The sequence below is a fragment of the Trichosurus vulpecula genome, chromosome 4 (genome assembly GCF_011100635.1).
Source record: "Trichosurus vulpecula isolate mTriVul1 chromosome 4, mTriVul1.pri, whole genome shotgun sequence".
In the NCBI taxonomy this organism is placed as follows: Eukaryota; Metazoa; Chordata; class Mammalia; order Diprotodontia; family Phalangeridae; genus Trichosurus; species Trichosurus vulpecula.
Window position 1 is genome coordinate 187,172,108 of NC_050576.1, and position 27,476 is coordinate 187,199,583.

A 27,476-nucleotide genomic window follows, 5' to 3' on the forward strand; every position below is an offset into this window, starting at 1 on the left:
GTCCTTCCCGGCCGCCAGCCCATCCAACCGGAGCTTCGCAGTCAGCGGGCGAATAAGCACGCGGCGGCCCTCCGGCTCCAGCTTGCGGGCCAATCGGGAAGTCCGCGTGGCCTCGGCGGGGGCCAATCGGACTGGAGCGCGGTGCCGCCGCGACGAGTTCCGGCCTGGATATCCCTCCGCCTCTTCTCTCGCTCTCTCTCCCCGCCTGCGAGCCGCCGTTCACTCAGACTCCCTCCCACCCTCTCTTCCTTCTTTCTCCCTCCGCCTCCCCAGCACCAGCCGCGCTCCGACTTGCCCCCGGGGTCCCTCCCCCGCCGCCGCCACAGCCACAGCCGCAGGAGCCAGAGCTCTCGATACAGCAGCACAGGAGGAAAAGAAGAGGAGGTGGAGAAGAGAGGCAGGCAGGCAGGAACGCGGCCAGGGAAGCCGGAGAGAGACCAGTAGGAGGGAGCCGGTGAATGGGCTTGTGGTGACCCCCGCCCCCCCACCCCAACCCTCCCTTCCCACCCGGCCCCCCCAACCCCCCCGTTCCCCCGTCACAGCCATCGCCGCTACCGCGGGAGTCTGAGAAGCCGGAGCCGCCCGAGGAGGAGCCCGAGCCCCCGTCGCCGCCATGGAGCTGATCACCATCCTCGAAAAGACCGTGTCGCCCGGTACGAGACCGGAGTCGGGGCTGGGTGCCGGGGCCGAGGCCGGGAGATGGGGCTGGGGGATGGGGCCGAGGTGATCTGACTGGGGGAGGGGAAGCCCCCCCTCTTCGCGGTTCCCCTGACCCCCTTCCTTTCCCCTCTCCACAGATCGGATTGAACTGGAAGCGGCGCAGAAGTTCCTGGAACGGGCAGCTGTAGAGAACCTGGTGCGTTTTGCGCCTGGCCCCCACCCATCCCCCCAGGCTGGGGCCTTCCCGCCCTCCCCGGGGCCCAGGCCTAGGGAACCCACCCCGCCCCATCTCGCCCCCCCTCCCCCTTCTCCCTCCCTTCCCCCCCTTCTCGGACCAACCTAACCCCGCCATCGGGAAGCCGGTGGGTGTGTCCCGCCCCAGGCCCCGGCAGCCGGCCAATAGCGAGGCGCGCCGGGCGAGGGCTGCCCAATCACCGCCCGGCCTGAGGGCGGCGGTGCAGCGGGAGGGAGGGGAAGTTAGGTTGCGCGGCGCTGCGTGTTCAGTAAGGGTGGGGGTTGGGGCGCCGGGGCCTAGGGACCATGTGGAAGCCCTAGGAGCCCGGCCAATCGCCCCGCCTAAGGGCCTGCTTCTCCTTACCCGTAGCCTTTCTCATTCTTAGTCCAGTTCATTGAGCTGGTCTTTTCCAGGCTCTGTCTCCATAGTCTGGCCTGGTACCCCCAAATCTCATTCCACCAAATGCCAATATTTTACCCCTTACTTGGGTATGGGTCTTCTGCTGCCATCATGGAGCTGGATGAGCATAGAGTTGTAATCGTTCAGGGAGTTGGTCTTAGACCAGGCAGTGTGGCCCAGCAATGAGGAGATGAGGCCTATTTCCTGTTTCAGAGGAAGTATTTTGCTATTCTTATTTTTCAAATTTGAAGAATTAGGAAAAATTATGCAGTTCCCCATTTGGCGGGGAGCTGTTTCTCTGGATAAAAATTTAGGGTGGATTGAATGAAACAGCCCATATGCCAGTCATGGTCCCCTTTTGGTGTTTTTCTGATAAAACTGAGATTGAGATGTCTGTGACATAATATCTTTTAAATGGCTGAAGAACCATAAAATTTTGTAAAAATGTGTTTTTATCACTTAAAGTAGGCATAGGATAAATCTCATGCCAAAAGAAAAAATTATAGATTTTTTTTTTTGGGCTGTTGTCTTTAAGTGGTTTAGTCTTGTGCTTTTAAAGGTCAGTATTGGTTGAAACTACAACTTTTAACTACAATTAGGGTATTTTGTTCCTTAGCTTGCCTGTGTGTGGCCTTCATGTTTTGTAGGCAAGACTTTTTACTGATATAAATGAACCATACTTGTGTTTTATTTTTTGTGAAGAATTGTAAGAAATCTGTTTTACTTGTTACTTAATGTCTTGCTGTTGAAGATTAATTCTTGCATATCTCAAATTTCAGAGACTGGCTCTGTCCATGTGTGGGTTAATCTATGAACTTTGGGAGTAGGGTTGAAAGACTTTGGGGGAGGGTGTATTCTGTTTGTTAAATAAGATATGTCTGCATTTATAAGTAGTAGTGGCTTGATGGAGCTAGTGGTTGTGGCTTGATGGAGCCTCTTGCAGATTTCTAGCTTCAGTAGAGTGCTCAGCTTCAGAATGGTTAGAGAATCACAAGCAACTGATTAATATAAATTAGTAAATGACAGTAGTTTGTTGAAATTTTGCCTTGTGATTTTTCACTTCCTATTTTTGAAATTGAATCCTGTTTTCCCTTAATTCTAAAAGTTTGGCTCTTGTCAACTTTCATATCTTTTACCTTGCACTCATCCTTCCCATCTTTAATTTTATTGCCCTTTAATGCTTCTGGCTTATTTTCCCTTTACAGTGCCTTTGAGTAGGGTACAAAGAGGATTCCTGAAGCATTATTTTACTTTAAGTTTACATATAAGTAATCGTAGAATTTCAGAATTAGCAGGAACCTCGGTGGCTAGTTAATCTCTTTTATTAATGTACTTGACAAGTGGTCACCTAGCCTTTTCTTGAAGAGTTTTAGTGAATGAGAACTCATGCTTCCAGAGGCAGCCCGTTCTTCATTTGTAGAATTTTACATTGTTAAGAGACTTTTCCTTATGAGGCCTAAATTTGTTTCTTCTGCTGGTTGCTCCAACCTCTTATCTTTTCCCTCCTGCAAAAATCTGATGTTGGAGGAAAGGCCTGGGGGCTGGGAATCCTGACTTTTCTAAACTAGTCCTCTGACCATGGGCAAATCATTTTGCTTATCTGGTCTCTTGTATATAATGGGCATGATAAAGGATTTCTTAGGCCTTAGGAGTTCTAAAATTTACTGAGTCAAGAATCTAGTCCATTTTGGATGAGCATTCCTAGAAGGCAACTGAATTTATTTCCTTCCTGCATCTGTTGATAGAAGAAACCTATTGACTGACAGACAGATCAACAAACTAGTTTTGAGTTTGGACAGGTTAAATGTGGAGATGAAGGCAATGTATAAATGACATCAGCTCAGAATGAGGAGCTATCCTACTTTTATTTATCTGGGTATAGGAGTTGGGGAGAAGGATGGTGAATAAAGAGTATTCCAAAAGTCTTAGTGCAATTTAAATTGGTATATGAGCAAAGCAATTAAGTAGAGTTTTGAAGTTTTAAAATTTTAATAAGGATCTTTTGCTTGTTTTCCCCATGAGTTGTTAACCAAGCTGGGCTTAATCTGGGAAATTCCCAGAGGCTGTTTCCATTTACAAATATTTTTCTTCTCTTAACCAGCCCACTTTCCTTGTGGAACTGTCCAGAGTGCTGGCAAATCCAGGAAATAGCCAGGTTGCCAGAGTTGCAGCTGGGCTACAGATCAAGAACTCTTTGACATCTAAAGATCCAGACATCAAGGCACAGTATCAACAGAGATGGCTTGCTATCGATGCCAATGCTCGAAGAGAGGTCAAGAACTATGTAAGTAACTGACATACAAAGTGTTTCTTTGGCCCATGTGGGAAAGGGAGTGGTAAGCATTTTTCACAAATTCCCATTTAGCCTTTGTCATTTGCCAGGTAGTAGAGCTTACAAGATGAGAGATTACTTAAAAGCACAGGATCCTTTCAGATTGTAGTTTAGGTCTTTGTTTTTGGTTCAGAGTCCCACCCTTTGTTATAGAATTGCTCTTTCTTTTCAAATAACCATGTCAGGTACTAAAGCACAGTAGTTTTGCAGACTTGTCAAAGGTTATTAGGTCTCATATTTAGTGACTGAAGTTGGGAGACAAGCCTTGTCCAGTGACCTTCAGGCTATGTCAGTGACACTCATTCCTAGGTGATTTTGATGAGCTCCTTTGGGGGAGGGGGGCTGTGGATGACCCCAAAGTGCCTTTCAAATCCCATCTTGTGAACTGGGTCAGACTTTCTCCGCGAATGTATTAACTCAGGATGACCTGAATGACTTTTTAGAAATGCTTGTCTTTTCCATCTTCCCAAAAGGACTTTTGGAAGGTATTTTAATACTTTAGTAAAATAGAATTTCACATGCTAGAGCTTGTTTGGAATTTCCCCGATTGGTCTTGATACATGCAGCCCAGTATCTGAAGTATGGAGATCCAGATTCCGTAGACATCAGATTACTTTTTCATTTTTTTCTCTCTCTGGACAAGCAACTAATCAAAGGCACTGCTACTTTTATTTTCCACTGGACAAATTAGTGGTAACATTAATGTTTGGGGAATGTTTGATATTGAAATAAAGGGTGTTTTCCCCTGTGCTCAGTGTTCCCCTGTTAAGTTGCAGCCATGGAACATTCCAGGTGATGCACATTTGAGGGGGAACCCAAGGAGTATATTATTCAAATTACCTAAAGTTCTCACCTGTTCTTTCTTGGCATTGGGTCCCAGCCTTAGGTAAGTCAGCATCACTGGTACATTCCTCTACTTTGATAAAATTCATGACACATGGGGTGGGAGGTGGAGGGGAGATGCAAGGTTGTCTAAGTTTGCTATCATCAGTCTTTGGAATACAAAAACAAGATTGTCATCTTTGGCCATGATTTCTTTTTATCCCCTTAGCAATTTAGCAAGCATTTTCTTTTATTACTGGAAATTCTAAGGCATAGAATGTCCTCTCACCTCATTCCCAGACAATTACAAAGTAAATAATAGATAAGAATTAGATTTTTAAATGTGAGGTAAGATTTGGGATACATCACTTTTATTGGTATAGACATTGTTTGAACCTCTTGTAGATCAGAACAATATTGATTGCCTTTGGCCTGATAATCGTTGTACTGTGAAGTAGTATTAGTGATAGAGTTCCTATTATATTTATCTATCTATCTACTATATATATATATTTCTCAAATCCAAATCTTTAGCTTATGCTTAGTAACCCTGTTGCGTCTGTGGGCGTTTTGTTAGAATCCAGACCTGTTTGTAGTTGGCAATCAGAGGACTTTGGTGAATGACGTAGGATATTAATGCATTTGTGCATCTACAGCCCCTGAAACTATATTAGGTAGCATTAATTAGTACTTCCTCTTAGTGGATTGCTTCTTTGAACTAACATCATGGGTAGCAAAGTAGTGTGATGTAGTAGAGGGGATACTGAATTGAGAGTCAAGAGACCTGAGTTCTAGAACTGACTTTGGCAAGTCATTTAATCTCTGTGCTTCAGTTTCCTCATTTGTAAACTGGTTCGGACTACATGATTGCTAAGATACCTTTCATCTAAAAAATCCTATGATTCTAGGGATATCTTCTGTGAATTAGAAATAGTTGCCTTAGTTAAACTGATAAGGACCTTCGCTTAAAAAGGCCAAGGTTTCCCACTGTGTCCAGGGCCATCTCCAGTCATATTGGATCCAGATGGCTCCAGAGCAGAAAGTGAGATTGGTGACTTTGCACAGCCCTCCCCCACTTAAATCCAATTCATTTGCATGTCATGGCATCACCTCCCTGATGTCATGGTCCTCTTTGAGAATGAAGGCCAAACAATAACAAGTTTGTTATTGGAAGGTCATTGGTGGTGTGTTTAATTTTTTTTTTAAATCATGAAAGAAAAGATTGAAAATAACATTGAGAATACAAAGCAAGATGCCAGGTGACCTAGTCAGCAGAGCTATCCTGAAAAATCTGGCAACTTTCCACTTGTCCTCTGACCAGCACTAAGAACAGTTAACTGTTTGTCTTTTGGGTGGCCTGGTGATTTCATTGACAGAATTAGCTCTAATGGTATAATGATTAACCCCCAGGCCCATTGGTGTTATTAGCTCCTACCTTGTCACTTTGTGTCTTCCTACACTCCTGTGCTTTCTCCTTTTAATAAACTATTGTAAAGTAACCATTTTAAAAAGTCCTATTTGACAGTGAGAATAATTCTGGACATCTGCAATGGGAGAATGTAATCTTAACCTTTTTGGGCAAGCAGGAATAACTCTTTCCTTGCAAACAAATTAAGGGATTAGTACTTAATTAGGCTCTGTTAGCAATTTATTCAACATAGGATCCTAGATTTAAAGCTGGAAGAAATCTTAGAGATCTTCTGATCATTTTATAGATGAGGAAACTGACATTCAGAGAGCAACTTCTCTAGTGTCACACATAGATAGTAAATGACAACCAAGAGGTAAACTCAGTTTAACTGAATCCTGTGCTCTTTATCACACTGCTTCTGAGGTTACTGGGTTATTAGTGAACAAACCAAAGAGAAAATAGTGATTTTTTTTTTCGTCCCTCCTCCACAAATAGCAAGTGTTTCTCTTCAGTAGTGGTTTGACTCACTTATCTAGACACCTGACATCCTACTATTTTATTGTCACCAAATTTTGGAGTTCTGGGCATTGGGCAGATCAGACTCACACTACAGTCCTGGAACCTGGCAATGATACCTGCTACCACTGCTGCTTTCACATATTTTCCTTGAGACTTTCTAATACCATCCTATCCTTGTCCCATGTGGGCCCTTGGAATATTACCATTAGCATTTTCAGTTGAGGGTCATTGATAAGGGATTGCCTGAAGCTGATCCCTTGATGCTCTTTCCACTCAGACAAGACTACAAGATGAACCTGCCTTTCTCTAGCCATTTGTCTTGCATGCCTTATAGTTGGATAGTCAAAGGCATCACTGTCCTGAGAGATCATAAGATAGTCTTAATTGTCTCAAATGTCTTTAAAGCAATCTTAAAATTGTTCTTTCTGTCCTTTTGTGAAGGTTTTGCAGACTTTGGGTACGGAAACCTATCGGCCAAGCTCTGCTTCACAGTGTGTAGCTGGTATTGCCTGTGCAGAGATCCCAGTAAACCAATGGCCTGAACTCATTCCTCAGCTGGTAGCTAATGTCACAAACCCTAACAGCACAGAGCACATGAAAGAGTCAACATTGGAAGCAATTGGTTATATCTGCCAAGACATTGTAAGTATCTAGCACCACTCGTACCTCTTTATTTTGTTTCAGAGGCTTGATGATGTTAAATGATGTTTGTAAAGGTAATGCAAAGAAACCCTTAATGATTGGGGGTAATGGTGGGAGTATGGTGGTCATAGAGGTTGTTGTCAACTTAAACATTTCTTTATGGCTGCTGTAAGGAAAAGAGTTAGCTGTCCTTTATCACAAGAGAGAACTAAGTGCCTAAAATAAAGGTGTCTTCATATAGATTTTAAACATTTGTAGCTATATTGTCATTAAGCACTGAGCTAAAAGGCATTTAAGGATGAGAAATTTGGAATTCCATCTCTTGATAGACCTTGGTCTTTGCTCATCTTTTTAATATTTTCTACTTTCCTCCTCTCCCAGGTGCCTGGAGCATTGAAATACCAAGTTTAATGTTTGTTTTTTCTTAGAACAGGGGTTTTTAGAACTTGTTTGCTTAAAAAAAATTAATTGTATGTTATTAAAATTTTTTTTTAATTTAAAAATATTCCTTAAAAAAATTCTGAGATGTCCATAAGTCACCAGATTGCCAAAGAGGTCCCTGATACCACAAAAAGGTTAAGAATTCATACTAATCTTAAATTACACTGTTCCTACATGATTTTTGACAGCGATTGATTCTTGAAACTACTGGGTTCGATGTTTCCTTTACTGCAGAATCCCAACAACCTCAATAATGACTTTGTTTTTCTGTACTTCTACAGGACTACTGTGAATGGAATCATGTTTAGCTGTCCTATGTCTGACTTAATTACTAGATTCACACACAGTCATTTCTTAAGTGTTCCTATTAAGGAACATTTAGAGCTGGAAGGAATTTGGACATCAGAGGCTTTCTAACCCAACTCCCTCATTTTATAGATAGGCAAACTGAGGTGCTGGATGTTGATGCTGATCTGATATGATAGCACCTTTGTCTTAATACCTGACCTAATAAAAAGAAGAAGTCAGTAGGAGTTAACTGTCCCTTAAACTGGATAATAAAGCCAGGTGGTGATTTTCAACCCTCTGGTACTTCATTTGTTACAGATGGCCTGGAAAGAGCACTGAACTGCTGACCCCATTTACACTAGAAAAATCATGTGACTGTACCAGTAGGGATTTAAGATGATCAAATTTTACTTCCATGGGTTTTGCTGAAAACCATAGTGATCTTGGAGGAGTATGCGTTGGTTTGCAGTACTGTCCCTAATACTTATATGGGTCTATATATTTAATTGATAAGAGTTTTCTCCATTAGTGCAGGTTGCAATCCAATGTTATTCTTACGAAGTAGTAGTTTCTTTCAATGTTTCTGCATGCCTTCCTCTAGAAATTTTTATTTCATTACTGTCTTTATCCATTTCTCTTTTGCCATGTAGTTAGCTCTCGTATTTCTGATCATGTTTCTTCGGTGATATCCCTTATGTTCCATCTTATACCGTAATCATCATTGGATACGCACACACACGCACACAGAAGTTTCTTTGGACCTTCCATGTGGCCTCTATTTAGTATACCTACAACATTGATTTGACACTGGGGAGGGGGACTGGAAGGGAGATTAATTGTGGTATTTCAAGATTCGTAACCGTGCCATGTCTCTGGGACAGTATTTGTCTTTAAAAAGATGGGCTTTTGTACCATTCTCTAAATGAGAGATTATTAGGAAAATAGAAGGAAAGGGAGCCTTAGGGAGGTAGTCAAAGACCAAGGAAAGCCATTTTCTAATGCACCTCACAATGAATTGGATTCCATAACTACATTACTATTGGATTTGTTATCAGCATAACTTGGTCTTTCCTTCTTGTTTCAGGATCCAGAGCAGCTGCAGGATAAATCCAATGAGATCCTGACAGCCATAATCCAGGGGATGAGGAAAGAAGAACCCAGTAATAATGTGAAGCTAGCAGCTACCAATGCACTCCTGAACTCATTGGAGTTCACCAAAGCAAACTTTGACAAAGAGGTATGGACTGGGACAAGGAAACAAAAGGCTACGTGAGCCTTCAGTGGTCCATAATCAAAGAACATACATCATGCTGGTTTCTTTGTGCGTTTATGGCTATCCTGGAGGAGATTTGAATTTGTCTTGGTGTAAATCCAAAGATCATGGAATAGTTGGGTGTGGTATTTGCCATATTTCTGGTCCTTGCATCAGTTCCATCCAGATGAGGCTGTATGCAGCTGGACATACCTTGGCCTAATATAGAAGAGTCTAGTCTTGAGTTTTTCTCCTAATACCCTCCTACAATTTATTTCTCCAACCCTTTTTGTTCAATAGAATTAGAGTTGAATCACTTCAGTAAACATGTTTACTAAAGCTACTTCAGTAAATATGGTAATCAAATCCACAATCATGTTTCTTGATTGGAAGTAAGTTATTTTGTCTTTCCTTGGTCTTTGAAGAGGCCTGGGAAATCTAAATAAACTAAGTTTTTAAATGGTTAGGAAGGCAAGGAGACTTTTCTTTTGGATCATAGAGGAATTACTAAAAGAATGCTATACTGTTCTCTCTTGTGTCACTATATCTAATTTTTCTGCCATTGTTGGTCACGTTCCTGCCTCCTGCCAGTTGCTGTCTGTCAGGGTACATATTTGTGCCTCTGAGGCATGGCAGGTTTTGATAGTATATTACAATTTTGATAATTACATTTTTTTTAACACAGTTGTAGGGAAATTCAGAGTTGTGCTAAAGTCATGTAGAATTTTTTCCTCTTTAAAATCAAGTATTTTTTCCAAACTCAGATGACCCACTTTAAAAAATTGTTCTATCAGAACCTGGCCTCCTTAGGTCTTCTTAGTGATGGTCCTTCCTCAAGATTAGATTAGCAACCTTATGTCATGTAGAAGGTACCAAGCTTAAATTCCTTGTAAGCTTTTATTTGATATCTATTCCAAGACTAGTGAATTGGCTTTTATGTTGAGTCATGACCCATAGGAAGTGAGGTCCTTATTTTAGAGATGGCCTTCCCATGTTCCTTTTATGCCTTCCTTCATTTTCTTCATGTTTTCTTTCTTGCAGTCTGAAAGGCACTTTATTATGCAAGTAGTCTGCGAAGCAACCCAGTGTCCAGATACAAGGGTAAGTATGACATCAAATGAAACCTCTCAGACTGTAGCATTTCCAGGATCTGCTTGCTCTGGTTTAAGATTCTGGTGTTGGATTGAGTGAATACAAGGTGATAGGGCTGATATTTTAGATGTTGATGGGAATTTTTTTGTCTGAGGTCTGTAAAATTATTAAAATACAATATTTGTCCTTTGAAAAGATTAAAGAGAATTATCTTCTGTCTAGGTAATTGCTCTGCTATGATTGTTTTGAATTTTAGCCCCTGCAAGATGTGTGAGTTTGCAGCTACTTTAATTTTTTTCTTTTTGAAAAATGGTTTTCTTGATATACACCTTTCTACATACACCTATACACCTTTTCCCAAAATTGAACTTTACTTTGTAAAAAGGAAAAATTTATGGTACTACTAACTTAAAATCCTGCCCCAGTGATAGGGGTAAACATTCTACCCAGACCTATATTTTACCATTGAATTTGAATAATAGCATCAGTTTCATTTATGGGCTGCAGATAAGAGGAAAAAAAAGGCATGGGAGAGGAAAAAAAGGACCTACTTATGGTGCAGAGTGATAGTATAATTATTAGCCCATAACTCAGTTGCATCAGTGCCTCAGAATGTGTTGTTACCTACCTTTTGTCACTTGGCTGTGAGATACTAATAACTTTCTGTTCTCTTCCTCCCTAGGTTCGAGTAGCTGCATTACAAAATTTGGTGAAGATAATGTCCCTCTATTATCAGTACATGGAAACATACATGGGTCCTGCTCTCTTTGCTGTAAGTATTCTTTGTTAGATGATTTTGAGCTTATGCCAGATCACAAAACCTGTTACAGTTTGTGAGATACAACTTAGAAAAAGCTTGTGCCTAGATCTGGTTGTGTAACTGGTCTGCTTAAACTCTTTTGCTTCAAATTCAAGGCAGCTAGGCGATAACAGTGACCTGGAGTCAGGAAGACGCTTCACTGTTGACCCTGGGCAAGTCACCTCTGCCTGCCTAAGTATTTAACTGTAAAATGGGTGTAACAGTAAGACAGTCATATGAGAAAATATTTGTAAAAGTACATAGGATAGTGCCTGGCACATAGTAGGTGCTGTATACATGTTTATTCCTTTAAACAACGAAGTTGTAAATATATTAGCCTCTTATTTTTAGACATTGCTTTCACTTTCCAGAGATTTCCACCTTTTTTAGAACCCTCTCCTATAATGAAGTACAGTGAAACGAAACAAACCAACACACTGACTGTCTTTGACAACAAATGTCTCATTCTGTATCTGTAGTCTATCGCTTTTCTGCCAAGAGGAAACAAGCACATTTCATGATCAGTCTTTGTTTATGAAGATTTGGTATTTTCCAGTTTTTTGCTTTTTATGTTTTTGTGGTTATTTTTGGGCCCTCTTGTCCCTCGGATCCCCCATCTCAAAGAGCCACCTTTTCCATGAAGCTTTACTTGATCCCCTTAGTCAGAATGTGATTTTTAAAACATTAAGTATTTAAGGTACCATGGAGTTGATGGATAGAGTGCCTGACTTGGAGTCAGGAAGACCTAGATGTCCCACCACATTTAATAGCTCTATGACCCTTGGCAAGTAATTTTAATTCTGTGCCTATTCACTCATAAGGTGAGAGGGTTGGACTGAATGGCCTTTACGGCGCTAAAGCTGTGGTCCGATTGTGACAGTTGTGTGTCATATCACCCTCCCTTCTTCCACTTTTATCTAAATTCGAATGTTCTACACATTATAAGTAGCTTTGAAGTCAAGGAAATTTCTTCAGCCAGAGCTTTCCTTAAGCTTAGCTATAGTCATAATGGTGGAAGTCTTAAGTAATGCTTTTATGAACCACTTAATTACTTAAATTTACATTTTCATGGTAAGGAGAGAAATACTAAATGAATTAATTGGAGTGGGGGCATTTATTTCTTCAAGATCACAATTGAAGCAATGAAAAGTGACATCGATGAAGTAGCCCTTCAGGGGATAGAATTCTGGTCCAACGTGTGTGATGAGGAAATGGATTTGGCCATTGAAGCATCAGAGGTGAGCCAGGGTATGAGTGGAAGAAACGGGGTTTTGACGGGGGAGATGATCAAGAAGATACAACTGGGAAGGTTGGTTAGGCTAGCATAGACCAAGTTTCCCTTTTAGACTTTTCCAATGAAGTATAGAAACCTTGATTTGAACACCAGGGGGCAGTAGGCCAGCACCATCGCAAATCTGGGAGATAATATTTTTGTTTCGCCAGTAGTGAACTTGAAGAGAAAGGGGCTTGTTCTACCTCAGCCTATTTTATTATAAGTTTATTTCTAAAACATCAGCTTCTCCAAGTGCTTCAGGCATTCCATATATAAGCATGGTGCCATGCCAGGAGTTGGGAGAATCTGAGTTCAAATCCAGCCTCAGACACTTAGTTGGCTGTGACCCCGGGCAAGTCGCTCTGTTGGACTCAGTTTCCACATCTGTAAAATGAGCTGGAGAAGGACATGACAAACCAAATCCCAGTTGGGATGATGAAGAGTCAGATACGACCGAACAACAACCAAAGGCAATGACGTGAATTGAGCCAATGAGAAAAGAAATTTTCTTTTATTGTAGTTTCGTTGAAAAGATTCAAAATGAGAATCTCTAAAACAGATTCTTAGCCTTTTTTGTGTCATGGACCCTTTTGGTAATCTAGTGAAGTCTGTGGACCTCTTCAGAATAATACTTTCAAATAAATGCATCAAATACATAGACTTAGAAAAGAAAAAGAATTATATTGGAATGAAGTTATCAGGTTGTTTTTTTTTTAAGTTTATAGACCCCAGATTAAGCATTTTTCCTCTTAAGGAGAGATTTATTCCAGACTTCCCTTACCAATAGCTTGTTTTACACATATGATGACATAATGTAACTCACACTTAAATAGTGCTCTAAGATTCATGTGGCACTTTTTCCTTATAAGCCTGTGAGAATGTAGTAGTCTCTGTTTTGTAGATTGAAGTTGACTTCAGATCTATATTTTCTTATTCTCTCATCTAGGATTTTTTAAACGCTATCCGTGCTTCCGCTGTATATCATATTTCTTCTCGCTAGGCAGTAACTGCTATATAGATTCAGTTCTCAATTATATGTGTCCTTTGAGGAGTGGCCTCTTATAGTGCTTTTGGGGTGCCTTGGAGCTTACAGGCATTTTGGAACTTCCCAGTGCTCCCAAGGATGACTTAACTGCCTGCCAATATGAGACAGGCTGCTAAAGGGCCTATTTGATAGTAATATGGTAAAAATAGGTGAAATGCTAGCATTCCTGTTTTCCCCTATTTATCTACAGTTGTGGACCACAGTTCTCTGTGTATACCTTTTGCATCACAAGCTGATTTCTAGATGTCTCCCTAACTAGAATTTTTTGATGCATCTTCCCCACAGGCAGCAGAACAGGGACGACCCCCAGAGCATACCAGCAAGTTTTATGCCAAGGGAGCACTGCAGTATCTGGTCCCGATCCTCACACAGACACTAACAAAACAGGTGAGTTGACTCTGAAATTCAGACTGACATGAGGCCATATAAAGAGTGGTTGGCTTGCTGCGAGTCCCATTCTGCTGGATGATATGGTTTTAATGCAAGAAGCTGGCATCTCTTCAAAAGCTTGATGTTCTTACAGATGACTCAGGAACAGCTGAGCTGGCTCTGGGAGATCCCTTAAGCTTTCTGAGTTGTTTTTGAAGGCAAATTGGGTCTGAACACTTCAAGTGGGGATGGGGCTTGGTCACCAGAGATGAGACGATACGCATTAATTACTGAGTTTTACTAGGTGCCTTATCACAGGGTTCTAGGAGCTTAGGGAACAAACTACAAGGACAGAGATTCACTTTGGTTACTTGTCTTAATGGAGGAACATAGAGAAGTCTCTTAATATTCAAGGGATTTTGCTACATTATAATTTTGATAGAACATGCCTTATGTTTTAAAATGTTGGTAAAATCAGTGACTATGATTTCTTGGACTCTTAGTGTGAATCTGCTTATCAGTAATCATTCTGCTGCATCTTTGAGTTTGAAACTGAAAAGAATTTCATATTTATTTTTCTGAAACTTTAGACAGTGAGCCTGACAGACCTAATTTTCCAAGTTTTTTTCTTTGGGCTGTTCTATGACATCATTTTGGGGGCCTTGTAATATAAAAAAAATTTTTAGCCTCATGTGTCTTTACCCCAAACACTAGTATAACCAAAAGAACTGAACCCTGATAGGAGGGATGTGGAGATTCTGGTGGCACTGTAGAATTCTTCCCTATGTGTAAGACAATTTACATTGAAGTATATATAAATATATACTCTAAAGAGGAATATCAGTGCCATCAGATATGTAAAAAGCTTACTGTATTGTAGGGATGTTATTAATTTTGCTAGGTATTTTTCCTTTTGGTCTTAATTTCTCTCATGCCTGGTTTTGTTGGCCTTTTTCCTATTTAATGACATTAAACTCCTTGGGTATACCCATCTGAAACTCTGTGTAAGGAATTGATTCCTATCACAATATACACTGAATTCCAACTGGTGGCATTAGAAAGTTGGAATGGAGTTTTTGTATATTAGGTTTAACTGGCCCAAGGCTGGGATTACAGAATGAAGTCATATAAATGAATTTCTTTAAAGTTCTCTTGTCCCTAAGGCAAACCTAATAGCCTTTCTGAGGTTGGGTCAAGGATGATTGAGGATGACCTTTTAAAGTAGAGTATTTTGTAGGATGAAAATGATGATGATGATGACTGGAATCCCTGTAAAGCGGCAGGGGTTTGCCTCATGCTCCTGGCCACCTGCTGTGAAGATGACATTGTCCCTCATGTCTTACCCTTCATAAAAGAACACATTAAGAACCCTGATTGGCGATACCGGGATGCAGCTGTCATGGCTTTTGGCTGCATCTTGGAAGGACCAGAACCCAATCAGCTCAAACCACTAGTTATTCAGGTAAGACCAAGATAAATACTTTGGAGTATCATGCCTCTTTTAACTTGCTGCTGGGAACTTAGAAAAGAACTATTTTGAAGCAAGAACTAATTCATGCAAACTGTTTAGCTACTAAGAGCTATCTACAAAATGATAAAAGTGTAGGGTCCTACCACAGGAAGTTTGTTTTGGCTCATTGGTGGACACTGGGTATGGAAAGGTGATAGAATTAAGAGCTTCAAGAAACTCGAAAAGGTCCAAGCGCTACCCAGTTTGTTACAGCTTAATTTCTGCCTTTTAGTCCTAGTTCTGGAATACTGTGGCACCAATTAGAAGTCTTAATTCTCTTTCACATGACCCTTCAGGTAGGGTCATGAAGACAGCTATTGTTTCTTTACTATCTCCTTACCTCCAAGTCTTCTCCAGACTAAACAATAACTACTCCTTTAACCATCCTTCCACACTTCTTGAGTGTGTACCAATTTGTTGATGTCCCTCCTAAAAAGAGAAAGCCCAGAACTGGACTTGAATGATCTAGGAGTGGTCTAATTGGGAGAAAATATAGTAGACTATCATATCTTTAGATATAGATGTAATAATATCTGTTGATGCTGCTTAAGTAAAGTCTTGTTCTTTTTAAAAAAGATTTTTATCGATGTTCTTTGTTTTTATGTTGGTTATTTTCTGATTACTTTCACCAGTTAAGTGCCTCAGAACCAAGAGGGCCTCTGTTAAAGCTATAGAAAATATGTTAGCAGTTACCCAACATAGCATCCATGCTTGGGAGTATGTGGCCGCCATCTGTATCTAGTCGCACCACCTGTCCTAAGAGGAAGGTGTATTTTGGCATCTATTCTTTAGGTCCAAGATTAATTATTGTCACTGGGATATTTTTTGTTAATTTTGTGGCAGTCATTGTGTATTAGGTCTAGTCACTCCCTCAATCATTTGGGTACCCATTTTGTTTCCAGTGTTTCTGTACCACAGAAATGCTGCTATGAATATTATTGTAGTGTGTCTGGGGGTCATTTTTTTTTTAACCTCATGGGGCATATACCCAGTAGAGGGATGGATTTTTCAGAAATCAGTTCTGTCCTCTGGCATGTTAATTTTATGTCTTCTGTAATGGCATTTGCAAATTTAATTACCATGAATTTGCCTGAGCCATGTTTTGGTTTAAAATGCCATTTTTAGCAGTAAATCCTTTTCTGGAATGGTTGAGCATGTTTTAAAGCTACTTCCTTGTCTTTCAGGCAATGCCCACTCTCATAGAATTAATGAAAGATCCCAGTGTGGTAGTTCGAGACACAACTGCCTGGACCGTGGGCAGAATCTGTGAGCTGCTCCCTGAGGCTGCCATCAATGATGTCTACCTTGCTCCTCTACTGCAGTGTCTGATTGAGGGCCTGAGCGCCGAGCCCAGGGTGGCTTCCAACGTGTGCTGGGTGAGAGGTTGGCTTTATAGGGAGGGGGAGGAGAGGGGCACTAGATTTGACTGGCTCATTGGCAAAAGAGCAGAAGTTGGGGAAGAAAGATGGATTTTTACAAGAATGCTTTTTTGTGAACACCTACATTCTCATTTCTTCAATTAACATGTGGGAGAAATGCCTCAGCTGATGGTAGCTGTTGACTCATGGTGAACCATTAAGAACAGTCATGCTACCCCAGCATGAGAACTATTTGGAGCCATTCATCTATTTTGAGTTTCTTGGGAACTCAGAATAATAACTGAGGGGTATGATGAGTTGCTAGTTACAAAGCTTCTAAGGATAGAGGGAGCAGGAAGGGAGGTAGGTATGAACATGGAATATAGTTAGCCTTTTGTTTCCTGGGGGTAGTTCTAGAATGTAATTCATACAAGGAGGCCTAGCACTTTGGAGGTAATAAGGCTCAGAGAGTTTTTCTGAATGAACCATAGCCTTGGTCTTAGAGAGTTGTTGAAGTCAGGTACCACAGACTGTCAGCCATAGCAGAGCAACCACAGGAATGCTTCCTTGTGTTTTGTTTTTGAAATTTGGAAAAGTGGCAAGTTTTCAGTGGTGTTTGGGGTAGAAATTCAAAGAATCATTCCCCAAGCCAGTTAAAAAGTGCTACTAGTCGAGTTATCTTGAAAACATGGTTATGACTGAGCTAGTTGAACCTAGTGACTGTTCTTACACTAAGGCGTGAGGTGTCTTTGGGTTTCAGGCTTTCTCTAGTCTGGCTGAAGCTGCTTATGAAGCTGCAGATGTAGCTGATGATCAGGAAGAACCAGCTACCTACTGTTTGTCTACTTCATTTGAACTCATAGTCCAGAAGCTCCTAGAGACCACAGACAGGTAACTGGTATTCTCTATAGATGGTATTTTTGTATTTCAGCTCCTGGGGCTTTTCTGTGGTAGAAGTGAACATGTTGAGCTCAGAGGAGAAAGTCATAGACGTATTTTTTTATACTGCAAGAGGGCTATCACTTTTACTAATTTCATGAATCTCACTTTATTCAATCGATAAATACATTTCTTAAGAGTATAAATGAATTATCCTTTACAACGCATTAGGACCAATGTTGAATTTTTTTATTCCACTTATTTATGTAAAACCTAGGGAATCAGAATGAGGTATACATGAAATTGACAATTTAGCTGATGATCATTAAGAATTAATTGCTTACTGGTTCTCTTTGTGTTGAACTCTCTGTTATTGCTTTTTTAATATATCTGGGAAATGTTGCTACATGGTACCTTCTAATACAGATCCAAATAGTCAAACCTGTTACTTACCCCAGTTCTACTTCTCAGAAGGGGAGTAGATTTCTTAGCAACTGTAATTGTGAAAATGCATTTTCTTATAGAAACAAATGTTATAAATGATATTACAAAAGCCATTTGTAGCAGTGTGATAACTAAGCTTTCAGAGTACAACCTATATATGGGGTAGAGGTTCCTTTTTAATTTTTCCCTCGATTTATGAAACTTGGGGTTTTCTATGATAGGTTGTCTAGGGCCAAGTTAGAAATGAACTCTTAGGGATATTTGAGCTTAGTTAATTAAGGTTTGTTTGGTGCCAAAGGTGGGTATAAAGCAAGGATCTCAGTGGTCAGATAAATGATCCACCCTCTTCCTTCAGTCTTGTTTGTTTCTGATGGCCATTATGAGGGGCAGGTGTTTATTATCTCCTGAACCCTTCAGGGACAATTTTAGAATATTAGATATTGAAGTCCCTTGTGTTGTATGTGGTAGAGACTTTAATTTGAATGAATGAATTTAGTCCAGCAGACCCCAGAGAGGTGATTTGACACACAGGTCCCACAGCTAGCTAGAAGTAGTCCTGGCACTAAACTTGGGACTCTTCTCTCCCAGGTCAGTGCCTTTTCCTCAGGTGCTTATTCCTAACTCATTATTTCTGTTAGAATTTTAGCTTGTTTCCCAAAGGGCCATCGAAAGATTTGGCTCAATCTAAAGGCCATAATAAATATGGTCTTAAGTTTAATGAACATTAGAGGATTTGAAGCCTGGCTGGCGTGGCCAAACTCAGGTCAGGTCTGTTTCTCTGTTATTTTCTGGAATCATTTTCAGTGGAAGAAAGGTCACAAAAACTGCTATTTCACCTCTCAAACCTTATCATTCCTCGTTCAAAGAACTAGAGGGAGGGAGAGCTTTTGAACTTTGTTAAGAACCAGAAGACTATAATCCATTTTGTTCTTGACCAGACCTGATGGACACCAGAACAACCTAAGGAGTGCTGCCTATGAAGCCCTGATGGAAATAGTGAAAAACAGTGCCAAGGACTGTTATCCTGCAGTCCAGAAAACAACTTTGGTCATCATGGAGCGACTGCAGCAAGTGCTGCAGATGGAGGTGAGGCTTAGGGAACCAGTGGTGGGTATGGTGGAGGCAAGAAGGCAAGATACCATGCTTCTAGTACCTTTTCTGCTTCATCCATACTTCTTAATTTCCCAAGGGTGTCTTCATGGCAGAGCCACACAAGAGCTCTGGGGGTTCTTGGGAAGTTGGTAGATGGCACTAAACTGATCTATAAGGAAGGGTCCTGAGTCATGGTGACTTTCCTTTCTCTCTTTATCCAGTCTCACATCCAGAGCACATCAGACAGAATCCAATTCAATGACCTCCAGTCTTTGCTCTGTGCTACTCTTCAGGTATGGACTTGGCCTTTCTCGTTGCAAACACGTGGCCCTTGGGTGGGGGGAGGCAGGAAAGGAAAGACAAAGGAGAACTGCTGTCTTGGGATGACAAGTTCATGTACCACACAGAGCAAAGCTGTGTTGATGAAGCTGATCTGAAGACGTTCATTGAGGGCAGGCAGTTCCCTTTCTGCCCTGTGACTGATTAGGGGGCTAGAGTTCCTCCACAGCTAGAGCATATCCTGAAAGACCATTGCTTTTTTTGGTGCATTGTGCATTTGTGGGCAAGACAAGCCCATCCACAGATGTTTCCCAGTCACTTTTTCATTTTGCTAAAAATTCAAGATAGTGTTTCAACCATTATCTTTTGAAATAATCTTGGCTTTGTCATTCTGCTATAAAACTCGACAGTCAGTTACTGAATCACCAGAGCCTAGTGTTAGCATGAGGCTTCTTTTTCTGGGCCATCTATTCTCCAAAGTTCAGATCACCTGCTAGAAATCAAGAAACAACTAGAAAGCAAAATAATTTTCAAGGGGTAACTGTTCAGGTGCTGTGTGACATCAAACAGATGAATCAGAAAGATTCAGAAATCCACTGACGTCTGTCTTTTGGGGAACAGCAAAGATCAGGGCTGGGGAAGGTGAAGCTGAAGCTCTGTTTCTATTAGTAATAAGACTAATGGTGATGTAGGAGATTGGAGTGGTAAGAATTTCATTGTCTTGTGTAGGAACTGAACCGTGGTACCACCTAACCTACAAAGCTGAAAAACAACAGTCATTGTCATGTGAGAGTTTAGCAAATAAGGATTTGCTACAGCTAGCTTTAATTTCAGGCATAAATGAAATGCAGAGAGAACAGTTTTCTTTCCCAGGACAGATAAACCCTGTTCTGTAATACAGGAATAAGATGAAGATTAAAATGAAGATTGTTAAGATGATCTGCATTGACCAAACACTTAAAACAACACTGCAGGTTGGGTTTAAAAAAAAAATTCAAGGGTTTCATTTGAAGAGATGAATATGTTTTTCTAATCAGTCAAAACATGACCTGAGGCTTTCTGTGTTATCAGGCTTGGGGCCAGTGAGAATTAAAAACTCTTATCCATTTCATAGAATGTTCTCCGGAAAGTGCAGCACCAGGACGCTTTACAGATTTCTGATGTGGTCATGGCATCCTTGCTGAGGATGTTCCAGAGCACAGCTGGGTCTGGGGGGGTTCAAGAAGATGCCCTGATGGCCGTGAGCACATTGGTAGAAGGTCAGTGAGCAGACTGTGATCAGTGAATATGCATGCCTTGGGATAGATAAGAAGGATTTTTTTTTTTAAATTTTGATTTATTCTTTTAACCTGTTTTCACTGGTAGATATCTAAAGTCAAGCCCAAAGTCCAACTTTGCTTAAGTGCAAATTTAATTTAATTTGCTTAAGTGTAATTTTAAATGGCTGTGTGACTGTACAACTATACTTCTGGGAGTCATCAGGGAACTAATTTGAGATTAAGATATAAGATGGCATTGTCAGCCTGCATCAGGTCAGCATAGCACTCTTAATAACCAGGTACTTTTTCCCTCAAAGTCTTCATAAGGTTTTGACTCCCATCATCCTAAAATGTGCCTGTCAAAATGGGCAAACTGGGGCAAAAGGATCTAGGGTGAAACAAGGAGATATTCTTCTCCCTCTCTTACTGTTGTCAAGGTTGTGTTGTAGACTTGAGGTGGGACATAGTGGTTGGCGTGGAGCAGAATCTTGGAGTCCTAGAAATGAATTACTTTTCTGATTATTTCATGTCTGAATTCAAACACCAAAAGATTTTTAAGAACCCCCATTAAAGAACATTTAAGAAACAAGGAATAGTTTTGGGGGCACCTTTTAGTAAGCCTTACTGGGGATCTTCTATTTCTAAGACCATTATCACCCTGACGTACCATCCTCTGGAGGACCAGATCTATTTCTGGCATAAGAAAATAATATGCTGGAATATCCTGGGAACATGTGATAGCCTTGAAAGGGAGAGTTTCATTTTGGATCCTAAGAGTAGCTTGTTGGAAGGTGAAGGCCAGTGTTATTCTTCTTGATATAGTTTGTTTCAAACCCTTGGAGGATTGCCTGGAGACCCTGTTCAGAAGCTGGTCTCCAGGGGGCCCTAGATGAGGAGGTGGACAAGAGGCAAAATTGCTGGCTCAGCCAGTCCAAAAATTAACTGTGACATTTCCTGAGGGCCATGCCACTTTCTTGTCTAGTCCAGAGTAAGATGCTATACTATGGAGAGTTGGCATCTTCAGGGCATTTGAACAGAAGCCCAAAATTCCCTTCTGGCAGTTGTAGGAATTTGACTTGTCTTCTTAAAACAGCTTCTTAATATCTTTGTGTTTAAGTACTATTAACTAACTTATTTTAATTTGCAACAATCTGTATACTGTACTTTAATACATTAAAAAAAAAAACTTGACCTGAGAGAAATCCGAATACTTACTTTTCTATGCATAGAGCTTTCTTCTCAGTACTGGTATAAGCTAACAGATTTTGTCTCTGCAGTGTTGGGTGGTGAGTTCCTGAAATACATGGATGCCTTTAAACCCTTCTTGGGCATTGGTTTGAAGAATTATGCTGAGTACCAGGTGGGATATACCTCTTGATATCAACATAATATGTTGAACTTTTGTGTGCCTGGTGGAAATTGAAATGCACTAGGTACAAATTATCACTTCCTTCTCCCTACCTGCAAACCACAATAACAAAATAATTTGGGCTCGATTATATTTTTAGGCTATTTCCTATATCTTTAATTGTTACTGTTCTTCCATTAAGCCAGAATTAGTACTTCCATGCCCTGGTGCAGCAGCACACCTAGAGGCGTTGGACTTGTCATCTTCAGAACCACTTTTGAATTGGAGATTTCCTTTCTTGTGGACATCTTCATCTTCCATCTCCCATAGTCCCTATTTATATTTTTTCCTACCACTTTAGTTTCAAAGACATTTATCTGAGGAGAATAATTTCTTGGCCTTGGATTCTCTCGGCTTTTGATGATAAAGCAAGAGGGGTGTTTCAGTTCTGTAAGCAGTCTCCTATGCAGGTCCAATTATTTTCATGTTTTCTTCTGCAGGTTTGTTTGGCAGCTGTGGGCCTGGTGGGAGACTTGTGCCGAGCCCTACAGTCCAATATTTTACCTTTCTGTGATGAGGTGATGCAGCTGCTATTGGAGAACTTGGGAGTAAGTATTAACAGTCCATCTGTAAGCCCCTATTAATCACCTACTGTGTGTTAGGCCCTGACATATAGTAGTCCCTGCCTCAAGGAGCCTACAGGTACACAAATTATGCAAAATACATACAAGCTAATTTGGGGAAAGGGCAGGGTCAAGAAAGTCCTTATCTAGAACATGGTGCTTAAGTTGACTTTTTAAGGAAACTAAGAATTTTAAGACACAGCAGTGAGGCAGGAACTCCATTCCAGGGTTCAGGGTAGGGGTGGGGGGGTAGGCTGGGGATCATATAGATTGCTGATGAAAAGGTGCAGAGCCAAGAGATAGAATATTATGTGGGAAGAACAAGAAGGCCACTGTGACTGGATCACTGAGTGTGTGAAGGGGAGTAATAGAAGAGAATGATGCCATGGGGGTAGAATGACAAAATTTGACAATTGATTAGATAGTTGGAAGGAGAGAAGGTGAGGAATTGAGGATGACTGAGGTTTGGAACTGAGTGAGTAGAAGGATGGTGGTGCCTTTGACAGAGATGGGGAAGTATGGAAGAAGGGTAAGTTTGTGGGGAAAGAAAAACGTGAACTGTTGTTGAACATAGTGAAATTGGGGTCCCTATGGAATGCCCAATTTGAAATGTCCAGTAGGTGGTTGGTGATGATGAAATTAGAGCTCAAAGGAGGGAGAGGCTAGGGTACAACTAGTATCCAGAAATGTAGGGATGCAGTTAAACTAATATATGGCAAAAAATTGTATTACAGAAGCAACTAGCCTCCAAAAATCATTGGCTGTGGGTGGGGAATTGTAAAGAAGCAGTGAGTATAAAAATTCAGAAATGGACCCATTGAACTTAGGCTAGGTATTGAATTGGCATAGGTTATAAGCTGCAGTTGTTAAGAAAAGGAGTTCTTGAAAAAGCAAATAAAAACTTACATAAATTGAAACTGTTCTCGCAGCTAGATATATAAATTTTGACTTATATCAATTTTTTCTTTCTTGTTCATCAGAATGAAAATGTCCACAGGTCTGTCAAGCCGCAGATTCTGTCAGTATTTGGTGATATTGCCCTTGCGATTGGGGGAGAGTTTAAGAAGTACCTTGAGGTGGTATTGAATACTCTCCAGCAGGCCTCCCAAGCCCAAGTGGACAAGGTAATCAGTCATAGGCTAGTTGTGTCTCCAAACCAGGGGTGAGGAGAGGGTACTTTGGATGTGTCAGAAGAGGTGACCTGCCTGGGAATGTCTGTTGTTTGTCTCCTGTAGTCGGACTACGACATGGTGGATTATCTGAATGAGCTAAGGGAAGGGTGCTTGGAAGCCTACACCGGAATCATCCAGGGATTAAAGGGAGACCAGGAGAATGTGCACCGTTGAGTATACACTATAATTTGCCAGTGTCTACAGTTGGATCAAAAGGGATCTGCTTAGAATTTTCATTTTTGAAGCTTTCCTTGTTTGGTGTCCATATGCTAATGAAAAGGAATGCTTTGGGGAAAGTAGGGAAAGGGAACTTTTTTTTTCCATTCCTCTCTTTCCTATGTCTTCCTCTCACCATTTATCTCAGAATGAGTTGTCATGGACATTGTTGTGAAAGAAATGACCCAAGACAACTGTGGAAAGAATTTGATGTAAGAAATGCTGGGATCCTGACAGGAGTCAACCTTTGCTTCAGTCATGAAGGGAAGGGTAGCAGTTTAGCTATGATTGGCTATGAAGAGGGAGAACCACACTTGCCAGAATTATACTCTAATTTCTTATATCTGGGACATCCCCCTCTGACCTAACAGGAGGAGTTTGTGCCAAGCTTTTTTTTTTTTTTTAATTGAACATCACCTGAAAAGCAGCCCTGGCTTTGAGCTATAAGATATTTGTATTGCTTCCTTGGGCATTCTCCTGTTAGAAGAGGAATATCTGAGGTACAAAAATCCTCTTGTCTTGGGAAATGCATATTGTAGCATATCTCAGTATGTTAGTTCATCCTATCAAGCCCTGGTTGTCAAGTAGCCCCCTTTCACTTCCCTGCTTGGAGGGTTATAATACACTTAGAAGTGTGGGAAGGAAAATTGGGCTTGTCCTAATTGAAAAAAAATCCAGCAAAACTTTTTTTTTTTTAAATACAGCGGATGTGATGCTGGTGCAGCCTCGAGTAGAATTTATTCTTTCCTTCATCGATCACATTGCTGGAGATGAGGATCACACAGATGTAGTAGTAGCTTGTGCTGCTGGACTGATAGGGTAAGTTTTACCTTTTGGCTTTAATAATTAAGTCATTTCTCTAGAGCTTCTCATAGAAGCTGACTTGTGGGCCAGAAGGTAAGTATTTGCAGAGGGTTTACATTGTAGAACCGTGGCTGGTGTAGGGTTATAGGTTATTTCTGTTTATCCTACTAGGATTCATTCAAAGGTAGTGGTTTTATAAGTGTACAAAAATTTAGACCTTATTTCTCCATTCTCCACTAAATCTCATTAAGTGAAATCTTCAAAGGAAGACCAGATTCATGGTTCTGATATTAAGTCCCAGTTCTTCCCTTCTGTAAAGACACAGCCAGCATGAATTGAAGAGCTCCATGTTTGGTTTCTTAAAGGAAATATGCAACCCAGTTCTTGTTTTTTCTTTTGTATTTATTCTGCTTAGAGACTTATGTACAGCTTTTGGGAAGGATGTACTGAAATTAGTAGAGGCCAGACCCCTGATCCATGAACTGTTAACTGAAGGACGAAGATCCAAGACGAACAAAACAAAAACCCTTGCTACCTGGGCAACAAAAGAACTGAGGAAATTGAAGAACCAAGCTTGGTAAGATCTCTGTTTACTCTGCACCAAGTCCCTTAAGTAGGTGTGTCTTGACTTCGATGGCAAGAGCTCTGTTTTAAAATAATTCCTTTCCTTTTGGTGTTTGTGCATTTCCCTACCTGTGTTTCTTAGTCTTGAACTACTGTAAGACTAGCTAAACTCTTGATGATCTTTACTGATAATGGACAGGATACAGCTTAGACAAATGGAAAATTATCTAGATTTCAAACTTCAGGGTCAGATGTAGGCTGCCCTGATGCTGCCCACTTGGGGCTCTTTGAAGCCATTGTTTGTGGCCTTCTACCATTCCAAAATCATCCAGTCTCCCCGAATGTCACTGCACTTTAAAAAGATGTTTTTTTTTTTTTTTAAGAGTTGTCTTTTATACCACAACTACTTCCCAGGGACCTCCATCTACCTCACCCCCTTCGAAGTAGTACTAGACTTTCCAAACAACAATAAAAAGCTTAAAGAAAACTTTCTGATAGAGCAGCTGAATGTGCAGACAACATTGTTCTCTTAACAGACCCTGCTCCCCTTCTGAACATAACTTTTTGACAACCCTGGGCCTTTATTATTAGCCTTGATATTGGGACTTGGAGCTGGGGAAATTGGCCAGCCTACCTACTTTGAATAGTAATTTAAATCTCTTCCCAACCACTAAGTATTCACCAATACTTTTCACCCTCGGCAAAATTAGCTATTTTGATGTGAGTTTTATCTTTTATTTTCCTCACCTGTCCTTTGGTGTGGTTTTTAATGAATTGGGCAAAAGGGTAGAACAGGCGGAAGCGGAAGAGAGAACTGGCAGCCAAACAGTTGTAGTTGGAGAGGACTGAATTTCTGGTAATTGCGCATCCTGAGTGTGCTACGTTTAATTATAGGAGGAGGCTGTGTGTGTGTTGATTCTTTTCCTCTGTTTTCAGATCTGTTACCATTGGGATGACACCCGAGACCCCCACTGGAAATCTCCAATCTTTTGAAAAACCCGGAAGTGAGGAGTGTGCACGGATGCTGAATGTTTGGGAATGAGAGGATGAGTGAGTGAGGCTTGAAAACACACCACATTGAAAATCCTGCCACGGCAGCAGCAGCAGCCAACAGCAGCGCTGTTAGTGAGCTAAGCACTGACTTCCGTAGAAAACCATAACATCGGCCGTCTTGGAAAAGAGAAAAGTGACGGGATTTATGTGCTTTAAAAAAGAGAGAGCGAGAGAGAGAGCTATCTCTTCCCAAGAGAGGCTAGAACTAGCTTTTCTGTCTTTCGGCCAGTGCTGAGCGGAATGACTAGTGTGGGAGAAAAGGGACTGGGTTCAGCTGTGGTGCTTTGTTGTTAAAGGCCTGGCCTTTGCTACTGATGAGAGAGATGGAGCCTGGGTCTCGAGCCCACCTTCGGTGTACCTTTGCCACACGGTACTGTACGCGTGCGGGCTAAAAGGAGGGTGAGGGATTTTTTCAGTCTAAGAGTGAGTGTGTGTGAATGAGGCGGTATCCACATTCTCAACTTCAAGTCATTGCAGTTTATCTTTTTCCCAGAAAAAAAAAGGGGTTAGACGTTACATTTCATAAAACTAACCGAAGTTCTGTCTACTGATGCAGCACAAGAGATGTAAAAAGGAAAAAAAAAAAAGGAAAGCCGCTCTTTAGGGTCTTTTTTTATTTTTAATTTTTAGGGAAAACACTGACATGTTCAGTTCCCATCCCAAGTGACGCTTTTCATGATCTCTTTTCATCAAGGCGCCTTTCCTAATATGGTTCAACTGTGAATGTAGAAGGGGGGGGGTGGGGGGAGGGGAGGGGGAAAGACAACTCTGGTTTAGGGATATAGGAAAAATGAGATTGTCAAAAACAGACTTTAAAGACAACCCACAACCCAAACCAAAATTTAAATGCTCAGAATTGGCAGCACAAAGGGAAAGCTCTCTCCTGACTTGTACTGTGACAGTCTGAATGCCCCAAAAATTGTGCCAAAGAGTAAAAAAAGAAAAAACCAATAAAAATATAAACACAAGAAAAAAATCCCATAACAAACTTCAGGTAACTATTTTGGATTGCAAAATGAGGATAAATTTAATGTTCAAACAAAATCTGATAAAATAACCATTTGGAAACTGCTTGGCCTTCTGTTCTTTATTTGATTGACTCCAATGTGGTAATGGTCTCTTGCTGCACTTCAGAAACCAACCGACAAAAGAAAAAAGGAAAAAAAGAATTTATATAAATATATATATTATATATAGACATACTGACAAGCTCTCATGATGAAAATGGCACTTGTAAAAGGTTATATTTTTCCACTGCAGTTGAAGATTAATAAAAGTGTCAAACATTCCCTAAAA

General features: G+C 40.8%; 1 protein-coding gene across 1 annotated transcript; it reads left to right on the forward strand.

Annotated features, from left to right (window-relative positions):
- On the forward strand, positions 1-27,476 carry KPNB1 (karyopherin subunit beta 1). The gene is made up of 22 exons (XM_036754422.1): positions 1-653; positions 798-856; positions 3,396-3,578; positions 6,820-7,020; positions 8,834-8,986; positions 10,043-10,102; positions 10,776-10,865; positions 12,020-12,130; positions 13,496-13,597; positions 14,817-15,041; positions 16,274-16,465; positions 17,208-17,338; positions 18,709-18,856; positions 19,084-19,155; positions 20,256-20,400; positions 21,678-21,760; positions 22,249-22,356; positions 23,352-23,495; positions 23,607-23,712; positions 24,464-24,578; positions 24,979-25,140; positions 26,064-27,476. Coding segments are annotated over exons 1-22 (2,631 nt in total). The 5' UTR covers positions 1-613; the 3' UTR covers positions 26,065-27,476.